At 49.2% G+C, this 17672-nt stretch overlaps 4 protein-coding genes across 4 annotated transcripts; all 4 read left to right on the plus strand.

Annotated features, from left to right (window-relative positions):
* Positions 1 to 80: 80 nt before the first annotated feature.
* On the plus strand, positions 81 to 5159 carry EURHEDRAFT_378510 (mitotic regulator LTE1; the record flags this gene model as incomplete). Its single annotated transcript, XM_040779080.1, has 2 exons — positions 81 to 466; positions 569 to 5159. 2 exons carry the CDS (start codon positions 81 to 83, stop codon positions 5157 to 5159), a joined length of 4977 nt encoding a protein of 1658 aa, XP_040637934.1.
* Positions 5160 to 6231: 1072 nt separating this feature from the next.
* On the plus strand, positions 6232 to 8852 carry EURHEDRAFT_458375 (DIL and Ankyrin domain protein; the record flags this gene model as incomplete). The annotated part of the gene is made up of 4 exons (XM_040784497.1): positions 6232 to 6322; positions 6380 to 6813; positions 6869 to 7282; positions 7329 to 8852. 4 exons carry the CDS (start codon positions 6232 to 6234, stop codon positions 8850 to 8852), a joined length of 2463 nt encoding a protein of 820 aa, XP_040637935.1.
* A 1091-nt stretch (positions 8853 to 9943) lies between these two features.
* Positions 9944 to 11323, plus strand: EURHEDRAFT_403590 (uncharacterized protein; the record flags this gene model as incomplete). The annotated part of the gene is made up of 1 exon (XM_040780233.1): positions 9944 to 11323. The coding sequence occupies one exon, from the start codon at positions 9944 to 9946 to the stop codon at positions 11321 to 11323; it is 1380 nt and encodes a 459-aa protein (XP_040637936.1).
* Positions 11324 to 15566: 4243 nt separating this feature from the next.
* Positions 15567 to 17179, plus strand: EURHEDRAFT_516167 (uncharacterized protein; the record flags this gene model as incomplete). Its single annotated transcript, XM_040786445.1, has 7 exons — positions 15567 to 15629; positions 15650 to 15724; positions 15761 to 16311; positions 16332 to 16477; positions 16553 to 16634; positions 16724 to 16945; positions 17155 to 17179. The coding sequence occupies 7 exons, from the start codon at positions 15567 to 15569 to the stop codon at positions 17177 to 17179; spliced, it is 1164 nt and encodes a 387-aa protein (XP_040637937.1).
* Positions 17180 to 17672: the final 493 nt, after the last annotated feature.

A 17672-nucleotide genomic window follows, 5' to 3' on the forward strand; every position in this document is an offset into this window, starting at 1 on the left:
TTTTTTTTTTTTTTTTTTTTTTTTTTTTTTTTTTTGTACAGACAATTTTCTGTTGAAGCTTGAATACGACACATTCCGCGATGGAGGAGCGCCAAGTTCGCGATCCTCCGACAGATATTCATGCGCCATCCTCCGTTCAACCCGCCGGATTCCGTTCCAGTGTGAAACCCTCCGGTAGCGCAGCAAAGTCGCCCTTTGCGACATCCAACCTACGTCGCGCGAACACAGTAGCACAAGGGGGAGGGAACATCTCGAAGATCAATTTGGAATCACCGGCGGTGGCCAGCGAGAAACTCGTAGAGGTCTCGCAGCTGCGTAGTAGGGACAGCCATGAGCTTCTTCAGAAATCCCTGTCGCCCAAGCGGTCACTCACGCAGCGTGGTCCGCGGGAGGCACCGGCGAATGGCAGGGGTGGATCGCATTTCACCGTGGGTAGCGTCGGTCAGAACGGGAGAATATTTCTTAGGTATTGTTTGTCTTGACCAGGGTGGTTCTGTATAGCAGAGAGGAATTAAGAGGCGGTGCCAGAAAAGCAAAGAGCTGACATGACTATTTTACGCCGGATTAGACCGATTCGAAACCCATCCATAAAAGAACTTCGTGCACAACAACAGCAACAACAACCCTTCTCGTCCTCGACAGACCCGTCGCAGACTGAGCGCCTACATCCGAATACTGCGCACAGTGGTGGCCAAGGTGCCAATGATTCCGCTCGTTGGTCCAACTCACAGTTGTCCGAATTACAGCCGGACGTGACTCGAGAAGAGAGCGTGGTCGATGATGGCGAGTCGGTCGTCACGGAATCAGCACGATCTGAATACCGCCAGCGCCAACGACCGCATTCCTTCTCCACTATCTCGGAACATCAGTCTACCTCGAGCATCAGACCTCGTGGGGAATATCACCGCATCGTCATTGACAGGCCGGATGATCGACGGAGGAGCGACATTGCAGAGGAGCCTTCTGCCTTCCCAACATTGGAGGTTTCCATCCCCAATTACCGGTTGGGTCTGCCGCAGTTCAATAACACTGGAAGCCCACCCCTGCAGAGCTCGTGTGGATCGACCCAGGACCACTTTCGCGCATCACCTCTTCTTGGCGAAAATCTGAATAGTCATCCGTTGTCCAATGTCTTGAGTGATTCTGTGGTACCAGAGAGACCGTCGTTCGTTTCCTCTATCTTGTCCGGTACTGGTGTAGAATTGAGCCCAGGTCCCATGGCGACGGAAGTCCCCATATTCTACGAGATGAAGGAGCCCATCGAACCTTCTGTCTTCGAAGCCCTAGTTTCAGACATGGACGACGAATCAGTAGTTCGATATATCTCTGGCACGAGGGAGCTCAGCGCCGCAACTCCCGCGCGCATTGTTGCGCAAATCTCGTCAGAGTCTTTCATGGACTATGAGCTCGTCTCAGACTTCTTCCTCACCTATCGTTCCTACCTTTCTCCCAGTCACCTTCTCCGCCTCTTACTTGCTCGACTACAGTGGGCAATCAACCGCTGGCAAGATGACGGACGGATCATTCGTATCCGCACGTTTGCGGCGCTCCGCCATTGGATTCTTAACTATTTCGCCGACGATTTCACAGAGGACTATGAGCTCCGGGTTTATTTTTGCGAGATCATCAACCTGCTATACAACGATGTTAGATCCCGGGAAAATGGTGGAACAAGCGACTTGAAGATCCTCATTGATCTTAAGCGTTGCTGGCATGGCAAGTGCGCCATGTTCTGGGATGCGCCGGAACTCTCGTCCGCATATTACCTCCAGGATAGCCCTGTTGTTCCGGGGGATTCCAATGAAACCGTACATGGCGATCAGGGTGAACCCGCTCAACACTTCGGCCAGCCTGAATTAGCCTTGAGCACAGGTGACGATGGTGCTTACCTGGTCAACGTGAATGCTGGTCAAGAACCTGCTTCCACCCAGCATTATCGAAAACACTCAGGAACCACGAATCAAAGCGTCCCGGTAACCGTCCAGAGTGATGACCACTGTCTTGCGACTTCCTGCTCATTCCCACCCAAATCCCACAGACGCCCTTCGAACCCTCCTCCTAAGACAGCGCCACATCCTGTACCTCTGTCGCCAGCAAAATACACCTACACTACTCAACCGCCCAAGTCGTCAGCAGCGGCTTCTTCGAAACGTCGTCCATTTTATAACCATGCCCACAAGCGCAGTGGGAGCTTCTCTGATTCTGTTCGGGATGATCGCGCCCCGTTGCCATTGCTTAAACTTGACCAATGGGGCATCGGTTTGCAAGAGGCCCTAGACCCTGCAGGCTTGATTCGAGGGACCTTGTATCCTCCCGCCGAATCCTACATGACCATGATGGCACCCCCATCACCGCCACTCCCGTTGGGCTCTGTCACTCCTGCTCTGGAGCGTCAAAGTACGACCGATGGGACGTCCAAACCAACAACCTCAGGATCGGGTGTCAAGACCATTATCGGATCCATCCGCAGAGCGATAAACGGAGCAAAACATGGTAGCCAGAGTATCTCACGACATACTCGCGCATACTCAGGGTCACCCTTGCGAGGGAAGACGTCGACCCTTCCGAATAACGTGGCTTTCGGATCAGACTACTACCGGGATCGGAAGACGAGCGCACAGGCCAAGAAACTGACACGAATCGATACCCTCTGCGATGAAGTGTTGAGGCAGTACCGTCAAGTTATTGCGGAGCAGGAAGACACTAAACAAGATACGTTGCAACAAGAAGCTTTTACGCCTCGTCTGCAAGTACCTCCATCGAGGATTGGCTCGCAGGCCAGGTCACGAAGCGGGTTGACGATGGGGAGTGAATCAATTGTTATTGTGGATGATACAGGCTTGGACATACCGATGGTCACGGGGGCTAACGGAGAACCAATTGTTGATTTTGAGCGCTCCCCGGGTTTCTTTAACGCAGGGAACGGTATTGCAACTCCAAAGACGAACTCTTTGCGTGTCCCGTCTACTCGTGGGGACGATGGATATTCCCTGCGAATCTTTTACGACGACAGCATCCCATCGGGAACATTGCAACAGCCGCCCAAGACATTTTACAATGATTCTGACTCGTCCGCCTCGCGGAGGTCGATTTCCATCGGACATGCATCATCGTTCCGCAAGAGGACATCACCCTCGCTTCGCCTCCGGAAGTACGCGTCTTTTCAAAGTATCATCTCGAGGCGTCGTCCCGCTACAAGTGCGAACGGCGAGCCAGTCCCGCTAGTTGCCGACTTGAGCGTTCTCCAGGATGAACCGGAGACGCCTACAGGCCCAATTTTACGTAGACGCCCTGGCGGTGATCTGCGTAAGATGCAGAACGGCAAAAACCGATTGTCCTACCTTAGGTCAAGATCAGCCATCTCCGTTGCTGAGAGCGATCTCACTGCTGCTTCTGCTCGAGATGTGCAATCGAGGCGACCAACTACTCTTATTCCGCCTAACCCGCGGTACTCCCTTGTCCAGACAAACTCGAGCCAGGATGTAAGGCGTTCGTTTGAGGCGGCGATTGCCAAGTTTGCACAGATCCCTGACGAAGATGACGGAGGCGTGGAGTCGACGTTGCTGAAGTTGGAGGGCAAGTGGGATGAGCCTGAGACTCCGAAGGCTGAGGGGGAGGGGTCTTCGTCTGCGTCTCATCATCGCAATGTACCTCTCGTGGTACGACAGAACGGCAGTGATGATGGCTTTCAGAGACGGCCTACTTATCTTGCTGACCCCTTGACGTATTCGCAAGTTCGGGAGAAGATACGTCCAATGCGACCTTACTCGGACTCTGTTGCAGAATCGGAAGAGTCATTCTCCTCTATACCCTTGCTCGAGCGTGGACTGAGCGATGAATCGATGAAAAAACCTCCCGCGCTGACTCGTGTTGCTACTAATCCCGCGGGAACACCGCGTATCAGTCGTACTGATACCTCTGATTGGGACTCATCGCGGCCCTCGATGCACGTCGTTAACAGAACTGAAAGTATCAACCGTATTCCTCGGGGCTCAACAGTGCCTATTCCTAGACCTCTTGCGCCTCGAGATCGGACTCGGCTTTCTGAATTATCCCTTGATATCATTGATCGCCGTGAGCTATTGGAGGGCCGTCCTTCTACGGATTCCGCTAGGCTGAGTAGGTCGTCGTATGGGATCCCGCCTCACCCTCTTGCTCAACCTCCGTCTCCTCCGATGACTATCCAGAACCCGCGTTCTGTTACTTCTTGGGCCACGCCGTTGGACCCTGTCATTGTCCAGGCTCAGCCACTTACACCTGATCCGTCTCCCAGCCGCAGGGGGGATCCAGAACCGGGTCCTTCTCGATCCATCGGTATGCAACAGGATGTGCTATCGAGATCCGAGCATGGTCAACAACAAACAAGGCTCGGTGCCGCACCTGATGTGGACCACGTGCCTTTCATCCTCGCCTGTGAATCGCAGCTCCTTGCTCAGCAGTTAACACTGGTGGAGATGGCAGCCCTGAGCGAGATCGACTGGCGCGACCTCGTCGAAATGCGCTGGAGCAGCGGCTCTTCAACAAACCTGAGCTGGGTACAGTTCCTGACTTCCGAAAACCACCGCGGCATCGATCTAGTGGTAGGCCGTTTCAATCTGATGGTAAAATGGGTTCTTTCGGAGATTGTCCTCACCCGGGATATCCATGAACGTGTTCAAACTATCAGCAAGTTCATTCATGTCGCGGTGCATGCGAAGCGGATGTGCAATTACGCTACCATGCTTCAGATCGCTATCGCGCTTTCGTCGATTAATTGTGCCCGGTTGGAAAAGACCTGGTCACTCGTCTCGCCTGAGGATAAGCGGTTACTGAAAGACATGGAAGCGCTCATCCAGCCTGTCCGCAATTTCCACGATCTCCGTGTTGAGATGGAGACTGCAAATCTGCAGGAGGGCTGCATTCCTTTTGTTGGTCTCTATATCCACGACCTTAATTACAACTCGCAGAAGCCCGCGCAAGTTACCACGCAAGCTGGTGAGCCGTTGATCAACTTCGAGAGACATCGCACAACCGCGAGGATTGTGAAGAATCTGCTGCGGTTGATTGACGCGAGTACAAAATATGCGTTTGAGCCTGTGCAGGGTGTTATTGAACGGTGTCTTTGGATTGCGTCGTTGGATGAGGAGGGAATCCAGATGCGGAGTCGGGACCTTGATTGATCTCTTTTTATTGTTTATTCTTGCCTTATCCCTCACTCTCTTTCTTTCGTTTGTTCTCGTTGCTCTATCATTTTTCGTTCGTTGTATGTCTATGTCGCGTCGCATCTCTTGCATTCCTCGCATTCGTTTCGATTTTTTTGTTGGATTATTGCATTGCATCTCAGCGCAGCACTCGTTCTTATTCTTTGTTTTTATTGTGCTTTTTCTTATCCTTTGTGTCGGCTCTGATTGACTAATGTGCATTTCCGGTGCTTGTTGACGATATGGGATTAGGATGATTGGATGGATGGGATGGATTTGGATGGATTCATGCATATGCATCGAGTATGGGGTTTCTTTTGTCGCATATGGTGTGGTTTTCTGTACTCTATCTATGTGGAATTTTCCTGCATTTTCTTGCCAAGTATACTTGGTGCTATCCGGGGGGCTATTTGTTGCATTACTTGATTGGGACGGATGGGGAATAAACAGCATAACTACTGTATCTACAACAAAATAATGGATAATGGTGTACATGAGCCACTGCGCAAAAATGTGTACAATTAACTTGTATAATATCACAAAAAGTTGTACCTCTGACAGGAGCGTGTTTGAAGTTCATTTGTAGTGGAGCTCTCCCCCATACAAAAATGCATCAACTGCCACTCTTGACCTACGTAGTGTGTTAGGCCGCCCTCCACTCTTCTCTCGTCTGCCTTCTCCTGTTCGTTGCCTCCCGACTCTTACACTCACACTCATTCACTTCTTCTTTTCTTTTCTTTTCTTTTTTTTTTTTTTTTCGCTCTTTTCCCTCCGATTTTTCCTTCATGGAGGAATGTTATTTCCTCAATATATTGCGATCCCCCCGGAAAGTTGAACACACTTAGTTGCATGTGCCCGCCCTCCTGCATAACTCCCACCACCGACGTCGACACCGCTACCGCCTGCCTACCCACGCCCATTGCCCACGATGGACGATGAGACCCGCGCGGCCTCGTCGCTAGACTCCGGTCGCAACGAGAAAAATCTTAATACCGATAATGATAATGACGATGACCTGGGCATCCCGAATAAAAGACATACACTTACCACCATGCTACCGGATGATTTGCCCAAGTCGTTGGACGACCGTCGCTCGGTACCAGTGTTTCCGCAGGAGACGGAGATGTACGATGCTTGGATGGGTGTGTCTTCTATTATTCCCCTGGTTTAGTGGTTTACTAATCAAGATGTGTGAACAGGCGAGTCCCAGTTCCTAACTACTCCCGTGGCCGCAAAACCCCTAACCTTCAACCTCGCCCTGGACGACCACTCGCACGACGACGAACATAACATCCAAGCGCAGTACGGCCGCGGCATGATCGACGTCGACAAGGATGTTGAAAATACCGCACGCCTCGAAGACAGCGATGCCCGGTTAATGGAGATGCTTGCGGCGCAGGCCGCGCATCGCGAAGTCGACTCTCTAGGCGCGGACGAGGATAGTATCGTAGACGACGAGAAGCTGAAGGAGTCGGAGAAGAAGGATATCCTGCAGCGGGGGTTGAATATGGCGGCGAGTAATGGGGATGTGGAACGGGTGAGGAAGTTGTTGAATGGGAAGGCTAGGGGGTTCGTGGATGTGAATATGCCGGATGAGGAGGGGACAGTGCCTTTGATTTACGCCAGTTGTTTTGTATGCTTGCCCTTTTTTGTTTGGGTGTTTCAGTTATTTTGGCTAATTATCACAGGGACATCAAGATGTTGTTTCGGAGCTTTTGGGTGCCGGCGCGCATATTGACCAGCAGGATCGCAATCAGTGGAGCGCGTTGATGTGGGCTATGACGAATCGACACAAGACCATCGCAAAGATTCTTTTAGATCACGGAGCATCGCCAGATATCAAGTCGTCGTCTGGCGGGACGGCTTTCGATTTCGCGCAGCCCGGGAGCGAGATCTCCGAGTATCTGAATGAGAATGGATACCATTTTGGAGGTGCAGTTGATGATGATTTCTACGATTCTGGATTTGGGCATAGCCGGTTTGAAGAGGAGATTGCGGAAATTGGGATGAAACGGCGCATGATGATGGAAGAGAGTGCTATTAACTTGGAGGTTGACCTGTCCAGTCTTGGACTTGACGAGAAGATCGAGGCGAGTTGTTTTGTTTTATTCTATGGTTCTGCTAAGCTAACTTATATATTCTTTTTAGTCTGCCGACGACGAGGATCTCGAGGATGATCAACAAGAGTTTGCATGGGACAAGTGTTTGCACGATCAAATGTTTGTTTTCCAGGATAATGAGTTGGAATGGATATTGGATATCATCATAACCAACATGACACCGCAACGGTCGCCTTCCCAGAAACCGGTCCCCGCCAACCTACTTTTCCTCAGTGCGCGATATGCCCATTACCACGCTAGCGAAGAACTCCTAGAGCAACTACTGGTGTCGGCTACCGAGAAGATAAACGACGTGGTGGAGCGCCACCAGTGGGATATGACAATACTGGCATTTTGGATGTCGAATGCGACGTTGCTACTTCACTATCTGAAGAAGGATACTGGGTTGATGGAAGCTACCGTGGATTTCCAGCAGCATCTGGCGGAATTGATCAATGAGATCTTCATCCTGATTATCCGGGACGCTGAGCGTCGGATGAACAAGGTCCTGGAACCTGCTATGCTGGACCACGAAACAATTCCTGGCCTCGAAGACGTGCATTTCCAGAACGAGTGGAAGCTCTTCCGGGGCAAGTCCAAGGCGAAGCCACCAGAACCGGCGGAGAAGCGCTTCCGACCTCCGTCACCGCGGCGGCGGGCCCAGATTTCCCCGCGCAATATCACGTCGCTCTTGTCATCGACGCTGTTTGTGCTTGATTTATATGATGTGCACTCAGTTATCACTACGCAGATTCTGTCGCAGCTGCTTTACTGGGTCAGCGCGGAGATCTTCAACCGTATCATGACCACGAAGCGATACCTGGCACGGACGAAAGCGATGCAGATCCGGATGAACATCTCAGCACTGGAGGACTGGGCGCGGGCTAATAACCGCCAACCAGAGCATTATGAGAACGGGTCGACGACGTGTACTGGCGAAAGCACAATGGACGCAGCTCGACGACATCTGGCTCCTGTGATCCAGCTCCTGCAGTGGCTGCAATGTTTCTCGTCGCTGGGCGACGATTTCGAATCGCTCGTGACAACTTTGCTGCAACTGCAACAGTTGACACCGGCACAACTCCTTCACACGGTCAAATCTTATCGACCGGAAGTGGGCGAAAAGGGCCTTACCAAGCTGGCAATGCGATTCCTCATCGATCTTCAACGGGATTATGACCTGCTATTTCGGGAGCAGGAAAAGATTCAAGAGAACAAAGCTAAAGCTGCCGAAGGCGCTGCAGCACAGCCGGTCCCCACAGCAACGGACGGACAATCGCGCCCTCAAACACCTCCACCAAAAGAGACGCTGCAGGGGCACGGCTCACCCGCAGCAAGAAGCATGGCCTCACCGGGTTCGGTACGATCAGGGACAGCGGGTCGATTCGATGACCGCAGCACCACTGAGCTGTTTTTGGACCCGTCCATGACACTTCCCTTTTCGCTTCCTACCAGCACGGATATGTTGATCAGTTATGGTGCTGGATGGGGCGGGACGAATCGTGAGCGCGCGAGGAAGTATATTCCTTCTGTCCCGCCTGAAGTGCTGAGTCGGTTTGATCGGGAAGCTTGATTTCTTGGTGAAAAATTTAACTGCAAGTGATACCCGGGGAAGTTTGTATGTATGTATGTGCATGTAAAGGGGTTGCTTTGGGAGTATTTCGTCGTATGTACCTTGGGACGACAAAAGGCATATCTTGCTTACTTTGCTTCTTTTTGAATGTTTTTAACTACTTTTCAAGGTAGGGAAATATCGAATGAATCATGATAGACCTCGATCTGTCCGTATTGAGCACATATATGATTCGTCCTTTTTTCTAGGAGTCTGGCCAGTTCCCAATCCAGACGATTTCCAGGACGCGCAGCCGTGGGGCCGAATTATGCATCTAACACAAGCAACCACGGAGAACTGCCCGCATTGTCTATTTCACTCCGTGCTTTCGTACTTTCACTGAATAATCGGTCCGAGCCGAAGATATTAAAAATTGCTTACAGTAGTGCATAAACTTTGGGTCGGGGGAATTCTTATCTTATTAGCGAGGCTAATCCACTCTCGTCGTCAGCTCTAGGCGTTGGTCCACGCAATGGGTGTTTTGGGGCTGGTCCACCGATGTTTCTACTTGTCGGGAGAATTTCGGTATTTCCTTTTTGGTTTTCTCCTTTTTTTTTTTTTTTTTTTTTTTTTTTTTTTTTTTTTTTTTTTTTTTGGCTGGGGGACTCAGTAAGGACATAGAGTGCGAGGGTGTTATCTTAACACGCAGTGCAGCCATGATTCTACTGCGTTAATTTGAATGCTGTGTGGGAAATCGTTCCTGGCTTCCTGTCTGCGCTTAGCGGTGTTCCTGATGCGGTTAGTTGGTAGTGGATACTTGTCCATATTTGGTAAGCGGCGCTTAAACCCTTCCTGTTTGGGACCTTTCCCATTTGGGAAATCCCCTCGTCGTCCTGTCTTCTAGGCTTCGATTTTCTTATTTTTGTCCTTTTCTGTTTCTTCTAATTGTGCATCCAGCGTTGTTTTCTTCTCTTTCCATTCTTTTTAACGATATGATGATAGCAATGACGACTGGCCGCATATGATGTTGATGACAATTCATTGATGTTCTTGCTTGTTGATCATGGACAGCACTTGATAGCACATCATTGGAGCTTACATCTGTCTCTATCATGCTGCTCACCTTGAAACCTCCGGTCCCGGCTCATATGGCGCAGAATGGGATCAAAGGTTCCTCCCACGAATACTCCATTATCCGCCAATCCATCCCCTCGTTTCGCGACTCGTCCGTCCCGTTTCGTCAGGCCTCAGTTCCTTCTTCCCCGAATACACATACATCCACCACTACGAACACGGCCCCTTCCTCTACCACCATGGACTCGTCTTCGCGCAGAAGTCTACCTCCACCGCCTTCTAGAACCTTACCACCCCCGCAGCTGACAGCTGCACACACGCCACCACAGCTCCCTCCTCCCCCACCGTCGTCGCAATGGCACTCCGCAGACAAAGATCCATCGATGCAATTATGGCTGCAAGCAAGAGCGGAGGAAGATCGAAGGAAACAGGAGGAGGAAAAGGCGCGACAGGAGACGCTGAGGTTGGAACAGCGCGTGGTTGAGCATAGTATGCTGCGTGATGCTTTGCAGGCTGGAGTACCACCGCACATGGTTCCGTTGATTTTTGCTGGAATTAGTGGAGGTGGGCTTCCGCAGGCTGCAATTGATTTAGCGCAGCAGTATGTGTCGCATCCGGTGGCACAGGCACAGGGTCAGGGACCGGGGCCAGCGGTGGTCTCGATGCCTCCTCCGCCTGCTCCTTCTGCACCCCCGCCTCCGCAGCACCATCAGCAACACCACCCACATCACAATTACCACCAATCTCCAGGGCCTGATATGCCGACATCCACGCTTCCTCAACCTTCACCGTTTTCGCACCGACACTCGCATTCAGGGTCGATAGACTTGCGTCGGCATTCTCATCCCGTTCCTCCAAACACACTATACAATCCACAACCGCCAGTTCCGTCTCCTGGAGAGATTTTACCATCACAACAACCTAGCATATCCAGAGGTTCTTCGCCTGTTAGGCAGTCTCTCGGGCAATCTTCGTTCCCTTCCAGTGGTCCTCCTTCGTCTTCAGCCTTGCCCCAACCTCCAATCCCTCCTAGCAACAGTACACAACAGTATGCACAAGCACCACCCGCCTCGACACCTCAATCCACCGCGAACAAGGAATATCAGTATCGACCACGTCAATCGACCTCTATCTATTTCCATCATTGGGTCCCGCCAGGGCAACAGCCGCCGTCTGGAAAGTCGCAAGAGCACACGCCGGGTGGAAAAGCACCCCAGGAATCTTCTGGAGGAAAGCCGTCGGATAGGGAAAAAGAGCCCACGCCGGCACCATCACGCACACACTCACGGAGCGTCTCAGAGGACCACAGCTCTCCAAGTCGGAAACGGAAGGCCCAAGGCACGCACCAGCCGGCACCGGTCCCTTCATCTCGCTCCAGACAGAGTTCAATCGTGCGTGATAGCGTACAATGGGACTAATGGAATGTTTCTCAATGTCTGCAAATTTACATGCTGAGTATGATGGTCGCATGGATGTGACACTTTTGATGCAAAGAGCGCTGAACACCCGGCAAGGGCAATGCCTATCACGTGATGTTATATCCATCTATTGAGGACTAGCTACTGCTTCATTAATCTACGTCTACCAGTTATATATTGACAGCGACGACTCGTATCTCATATGGTACTTACGAGGCGCATCTAGTCAGTAGCAGCGACCCATTTGTCACACGGTTGTACGCTGGAGTGGTACTGAAATATCTGTCTCTGACTTTCTCCGTTGCTGTGCATCTGTGGTCTCTCTGGACACTCCAGAGTTGGATAATTGATCTGGGGGAAGGGGTTTGGCCCGCGGCTCGTGTAGACCAATTGTCTATTCGCACCGTTAAATGAAAATACAGTGACCAGTACAGTGTCCGTATTCAAGCCATTGATTCTTACTTCATAACTCGACGTGTATTTCACTTCATAGTCGTTAACATCGCTCTCTTTCCCCCTTTTTTAAACGGTCGAAATACCATGGCGGACAGTTGCAATTAACACACCAAAATGTGGCTCAGTATGATGCTGTAGATTTTTTAATTTTATTTTGATGAAATTACTGAGCATCCAGCTGTACAATCCCCATTGCCGTTGTCCTTATACTCGGTCCTATCCTGGAAATTGCCCGTCTTTCCTCCTCCCCACGTCCTTCCCATTCACTGCTTTACCTCTTCATTTTTATCCCTCTTTCAGTCCAACCTTCCACAGGTAACTGACGTCGACATAGATCATCTACAACCTTGATCTGGGAAACACAGGAATTTACTGTTTACTAAACTTTGATTATGACCACGGGCTGACTAGATCAGCCAGGTATAAGCGAGGAAATGAAATGGCTTGTGTAAATCCATGGCACACAACTGGCATTTTCCCCAAAATGATCGAATTTAGTGACCTATTTCTCCGTTTCTTCAGTCCGTGGGCTGCAGCCAGCTCGAAACTTCTGGCTTTAACACGTTCCTTTACCCGGCATACTCCCCATGGCATGTCCGGACCGCAACGAAGTTGCACTCAAAGAGACCCCATATTACATCATTGAGAGAATCTTTTCTGTGGGATTTGAGCCGTCCATTTGGGAATGGCTGAAGGCCAAGTATCTGTGGCTGCCGTTAGGCACGCTTTCTCGGCAAGTTCAACTAGGTAGTCGCAGCCAGCGATTGATAGATTATAGTTATCAAAAAACAGGTAAGGTCTAAGTTTAACGGATTGAGGCACATGGCAGCTTGGCTTAGGCCTCATGGCCGCATTGCTGCGGCGGCCGCCACCCAGGAACAGCTGGAGACGGCCTGCACCGAGAAAGACCGGTTGGCCAAAGACATCAATTCCATCATGGCTACGAACAGGGATCTCAATAAGGAGCTGTATGGGAAGAAAGAAAGACGCATTGAATGATCTGCAAAAAGAATGGAACAGCCATGCTGCACTTTGAACCAGCCTTCGAGGCCATGTTGCCGGAGGAGTGCTAGGGAAATGAGATTTCTTCGCATGCCTTCTTTCTTTGGAATATACGTATCCCAGCTAAAAAAATGGCCCGGAGTATAGGTTCCACGCCAATTTATCAAAGCCAGAGCATGAGAGTGAATACATTATATTTATATATATGCTGAATCGAGTCTTATTCTCCTGTATCTTGTCGCTTTCCCCTGGTCTTCACAAATTTATTTTTCAATTACCTTTCACTCCAACATCCGTGATTCTGTCCCGTTTGCTTATGTTACTTTCCATGCCACTTGGAAGGCTGTTTTTCGCTGCACAAAATGGAGGGTTGTCCCTCCTAGATTGTAACGTTGTTCCTTTCTACACCATTTGGAACATCGTTCTTTCCATATATTAGCCTCGATTGACAATTACTGTCGACAATGTGGCAAGGGCCCAAGATGAATGGCCGCGGTTCTGACCACCCACATTGTGGGTTGTTTCTTTTGCAACACCTGCCCACATCTTCTTGAACTATTTGTGCTCGGGTGCGCCTACGGTTGTGAAAAGAAAAGAAAATAGTATACATTGCAGTTCCTACTCTGTAAAGCCATACGCTCTTTGCTATAACTTTAATTCCAAAGATAAAAGGAACCAGAATATTTGGCAGGCGAGGGCCAAATTCTTCTCCCTGACTCGCATGTAGCAGTCACAACAGCCGACTCTGGATTGTCCTGTTTGACCACGTGTGCACTGCAAGACCATTTACCGTGAGGTCAAAATCGTGGTCACCTCTCAATTCACGTATCCGCTTTCATAAGTCTTGATCACAACAGACATATATGCATCCCCGAGACTGCTATTTCAGACTAAGAACAGCAGAGGGCACTTCAAATCGAGTGTTGACAACCAATGCATTATTATTGATAAGAGAAAATGTAGCATTAACCATGGCTGTTGGGTAGGCTTTGTATTTGCGTAAGAGGATTTCTTCGTCTCTTTCATTGCGTAATCCCTCCAAAAGACCCCGCAAGACAAGATTTACATCTCTTCCCTAGCCGCCACTCATAAGGTATTCCGAAATCTGCTTTCGACTGCGTAGCGTTAGCATAATACACGGGCATATATTGATTAGCCCAGCCCATTGATATTCGCATGACCTTTTTGTTGAGGGGATGCTTGTTAGGCCATACTTAGTAAACTCTTCTCGTGGATGCAATCTCTGACAATCAGCGCAGTATGCGCATCAGTTAGTCTCAAAGTAAACCAGACAACTTATTTGTTTATGGCACTTCTTGGACCAATATATATCCATATGCCACTTGGAGACCATCGAGGGAGCCACTTCAAATTGCCAGCTTCAACCACTAGCAATCTGATAGAGACACCGTGCTCAAGGCAAAATAGGATTTTCTGTGCAATGGCAGATGAGAGAAAATATGGACCAGGAGTTCGACTGGAAGATCGAATAATGTTAAACGCGCGGGTAGCTCTGTAGTATCACGTTGCTGTTTAGCCTCAAATTGCTGCATAGGCTCACGCCTATTCATATGTTCAGGCTTTTGTGGAGGTTCAGTTTTCTTTAGTCAATATGCTGTATTACTTCGGCCGGCTCGACCCACTAGGATAGGCTAGACAAGCTAAGGCGTGTATCACATTTCTCTATAGGCTTGGGTTACTCCGAGATTCAAGCTCAAGGTGCTGTATTCCCTCGGCCAGTTCGAGCTCCCAAGTGGATAGTATAAACATGCTAAGGTTAGCACGGAGCGTATTGGCGTGATGAAATCATGATGAGGATTGTTAGACGAAGAAAAACTAGGATGAAACCACGCAGGTGGAAACAGATATTTAGACCGACTTATGTTACATTAAAGTGATTTGTAATATAATTCAGATGTCTGACATGTAGGTAACTATCATATTATGCCATGAATCTAGATCTTGCGTAGCGTCTAGATTATGCTCCATTTACACTAGGTTTTCTCTGCACAATCAAGACTATGAGCAGCTGAGGCTGGAACTACGTCCAGAAGCAGACTGATATATCAATAAAGGACTCATAACTTAATAAGACGTATTTTTGACCTAAATCGTACCAGAGTCTACGAAAACGGAATCTGGGAATCCAAGGAGCATAATTGCACGAACAACATAGGAAGACACGACCATATATTTCAACGGCACTTTATTCGATAATGTCAAATTTGGGGACGTGAGATGGCAATCAAGATTCAAAGGACAAAGATAGAGGAGAGGGTCTGAACCCAATACAATACACTATCGCTGCGTGCTATCGAGAGTACAAAGCAGTCTGATCTAAGAAATATAGATTATCAACGGTAGCTTCTTCTATGATAAAACCATATCTATAAGGCCTGAATAAATTGCCTCTCAATCCGATAGTAAAACTGCCCATTTAGGAAACTGTACGAAAAAGGAAAAGAGTCGCGTGGACTCAGTGGATACCTCGGGTTCCTCCGCTGGCAATCAAGATTCGCCAATCATGCCAAGATCCAGCACGGGAAGACTTAGCGGTCGATCCTCTCCGTAAAAACCCTAAGCGAGTCCGCTTGTTTGGTGGCTAGGATTCACTGCGGCATTTGAATATGGGTCAAGAAAGGGTCGAGGAATTGGGTAGATAAGACTGGAGACCCTGGGTTCTGGGCTACTCCCGTATCCCACTTTCGGGGCTGTTGGATGCTTTGCCCTCGATATGGGACCAAATAGTCCATGGTCTCAACGGCGAGTATGGCTGGCGTCATTGATGGTTGTATTTGCTGTGTTTGTATCTTTGATATGGTTTGGGATGAATTCGGACCGCGATAATGTGCACCCTTACTTACCCAGTTGATCCTCACGGGTCATTGTACCTGCAAAACATCCACCTCATTTCAACGCTCAGACTGCCTCTCATGTCTTACCGTGTCAGATTCCTCAGAAAACACCTCATAAACACAGGCATACGACTACCACCGCGACGCCCACAACCTGAGCCTAGACAAATACCATTGCAATGCCTTCTTCCCAGGTCTCTACGAGGATATCCACCGGGGCGTTGAATATTGGACGAAACGAACGGGCATAGCCAGCCGCGACCTCAACATAACACCTCTAAAGGACGGCATGGCCCGAGCCAGGATCCGCAATGGAGAGCTCTACATTATCGCTGCGCACGCCAAAGGAGAAGACCACAGACGCAAAATTGCCGCGACACTATCTGCCATGTACCGTGTTTTATCCGCCACGCCAAACCGCTCCGCAATACCCAATATCGAGTTCATTCTCTCCGTTGAGGATCGAGTGGACGATGTAAATGCTAATGGGCATCCAGTATGGGTGTACTCCAGAAAGGCAACCGAGGAATCCGTATGGCTAATACCGGACTTCGGATTCTGGTCTTGGGGCCACTTAAGCAACGATATCGAACCTTACTATACGCAAGATGTGGATAAAGTGCTAGCTATTGAGTCTAATGTGCCATTTTACGAGAAGGAAAAAAAGAAAAATTAGTCTGGCGGGGTAAACTAAGCTTCGCGCCCAAGTTGCGTCATGCATTGTTGGATGCTGCGCGGAGCGAGAAATGGGGCGATGTGAAGGAGTTTAATTGGAGCAAGAAGGTGAATTTTCTTTCCATGGAGGATCATTGTCGGTATATGTTTATTGCGCATGTCGAGAGTACACTCCTTCCCCTTTCCTCCCATTTCTTGGATAGTATGACTGAAGTTGATATACAGGTCGCGCATACTTCAGCATCCCTTAAATATCGCCAAGCATGTTGCTCTGTCATCATCGCCCATAAGCTCCAATATATCCAGCACCACCACTATCTCGTGTCCTCAGGACCACACTAGAATTACGTAGAAGTTGAACGAGATTTCTCTGACCTCCCAGAAGCAATGGTCCCACTTCTACAATCCTCAGAAAAACAGAACGTATTGCCACCAATAACGTCAAGACATTCAGGGAACGATACCTAACCCCCGCTGCGGAGGCATGTTGTTGGGGGGAACTCTGGGATGGATGGGCGGAGGTTTCCAGGGGAGCTACGGGAGGGGATGAGGTTCCGGGATATAAACAGGGGTTGAAGAGTGAGAGCTTCTTGCTGCTGGGCAGTGCAGATATGTTGCGTTTTTCGTTTTTAGAGTATATTCCATATGTAATAAGACGATGCAGATACCCATGCAAATGCACATCTGCTCCAGTGTACAAAGTCCTGACCCCTGTATATCAGCGGTGGAGGTTTTAGGTGTGGTAACGTCTTGAGGCGAGGGTTTGTATTTGAATCTTTCATTGAATGCCACGTAGGCAGCGCATGTAATAGTAATATAGGGAGTAGTAAACTATGTGTTTAGGGGAAACCACAGGGGAAGCGTGTAAGAAAAACAAAAACGAAAACAATATTAGATATAAGCGGCAAGGAGAGTAATGTAGTATATCGTGGTATACCGACCAGTAGATGAGACATGAATTAAATGGAACAAGAAATTGAAATAGACACGAGAAGAGAACGGATAGCAATATAGGCAAAAGGATTGGCAGTTTGAATGACCGGACAAATTAGGAGAGCAATGACAAAGGAGAGCAAACGGACAAGGATAGACAGAGTAAGAGAGTGGACGTTTAGAATAAGCAGTTTTGGTACGCAAGTTAACAAACAAGTAAATGAGTATGGATAACGGGAATATATTAATCACTCCTCCTCTTTCCAAGGAGAGGAAATTATACAAAGGATTTAATCCGTTCAAAGTCCGGTCCGGAAGCAGTAGTATTCAGGCTCATGTCAAATCAAGCTATTTCCCATGGAAAGGCAAAAAGAGAGCAAAATAATTTCTCAGAAACCGTTTCAAATTCCTTATTCGGCAATTTGAAA

Source organism: Aspergillus ruber (genome assembly GCF_000600275.1).
Source record: "Aspergillus ruber CBS 135680 unplaced genomic scaffold scaffold00017, whole genome shotgun sequence".
NCBI classification, from domain to species: Eukaryota; Fungi; Ascomycota; class Eurotiomycetes; order Eurotiales; family Aspergillaceae; genus Aspergillus; species Aspergillus ruber.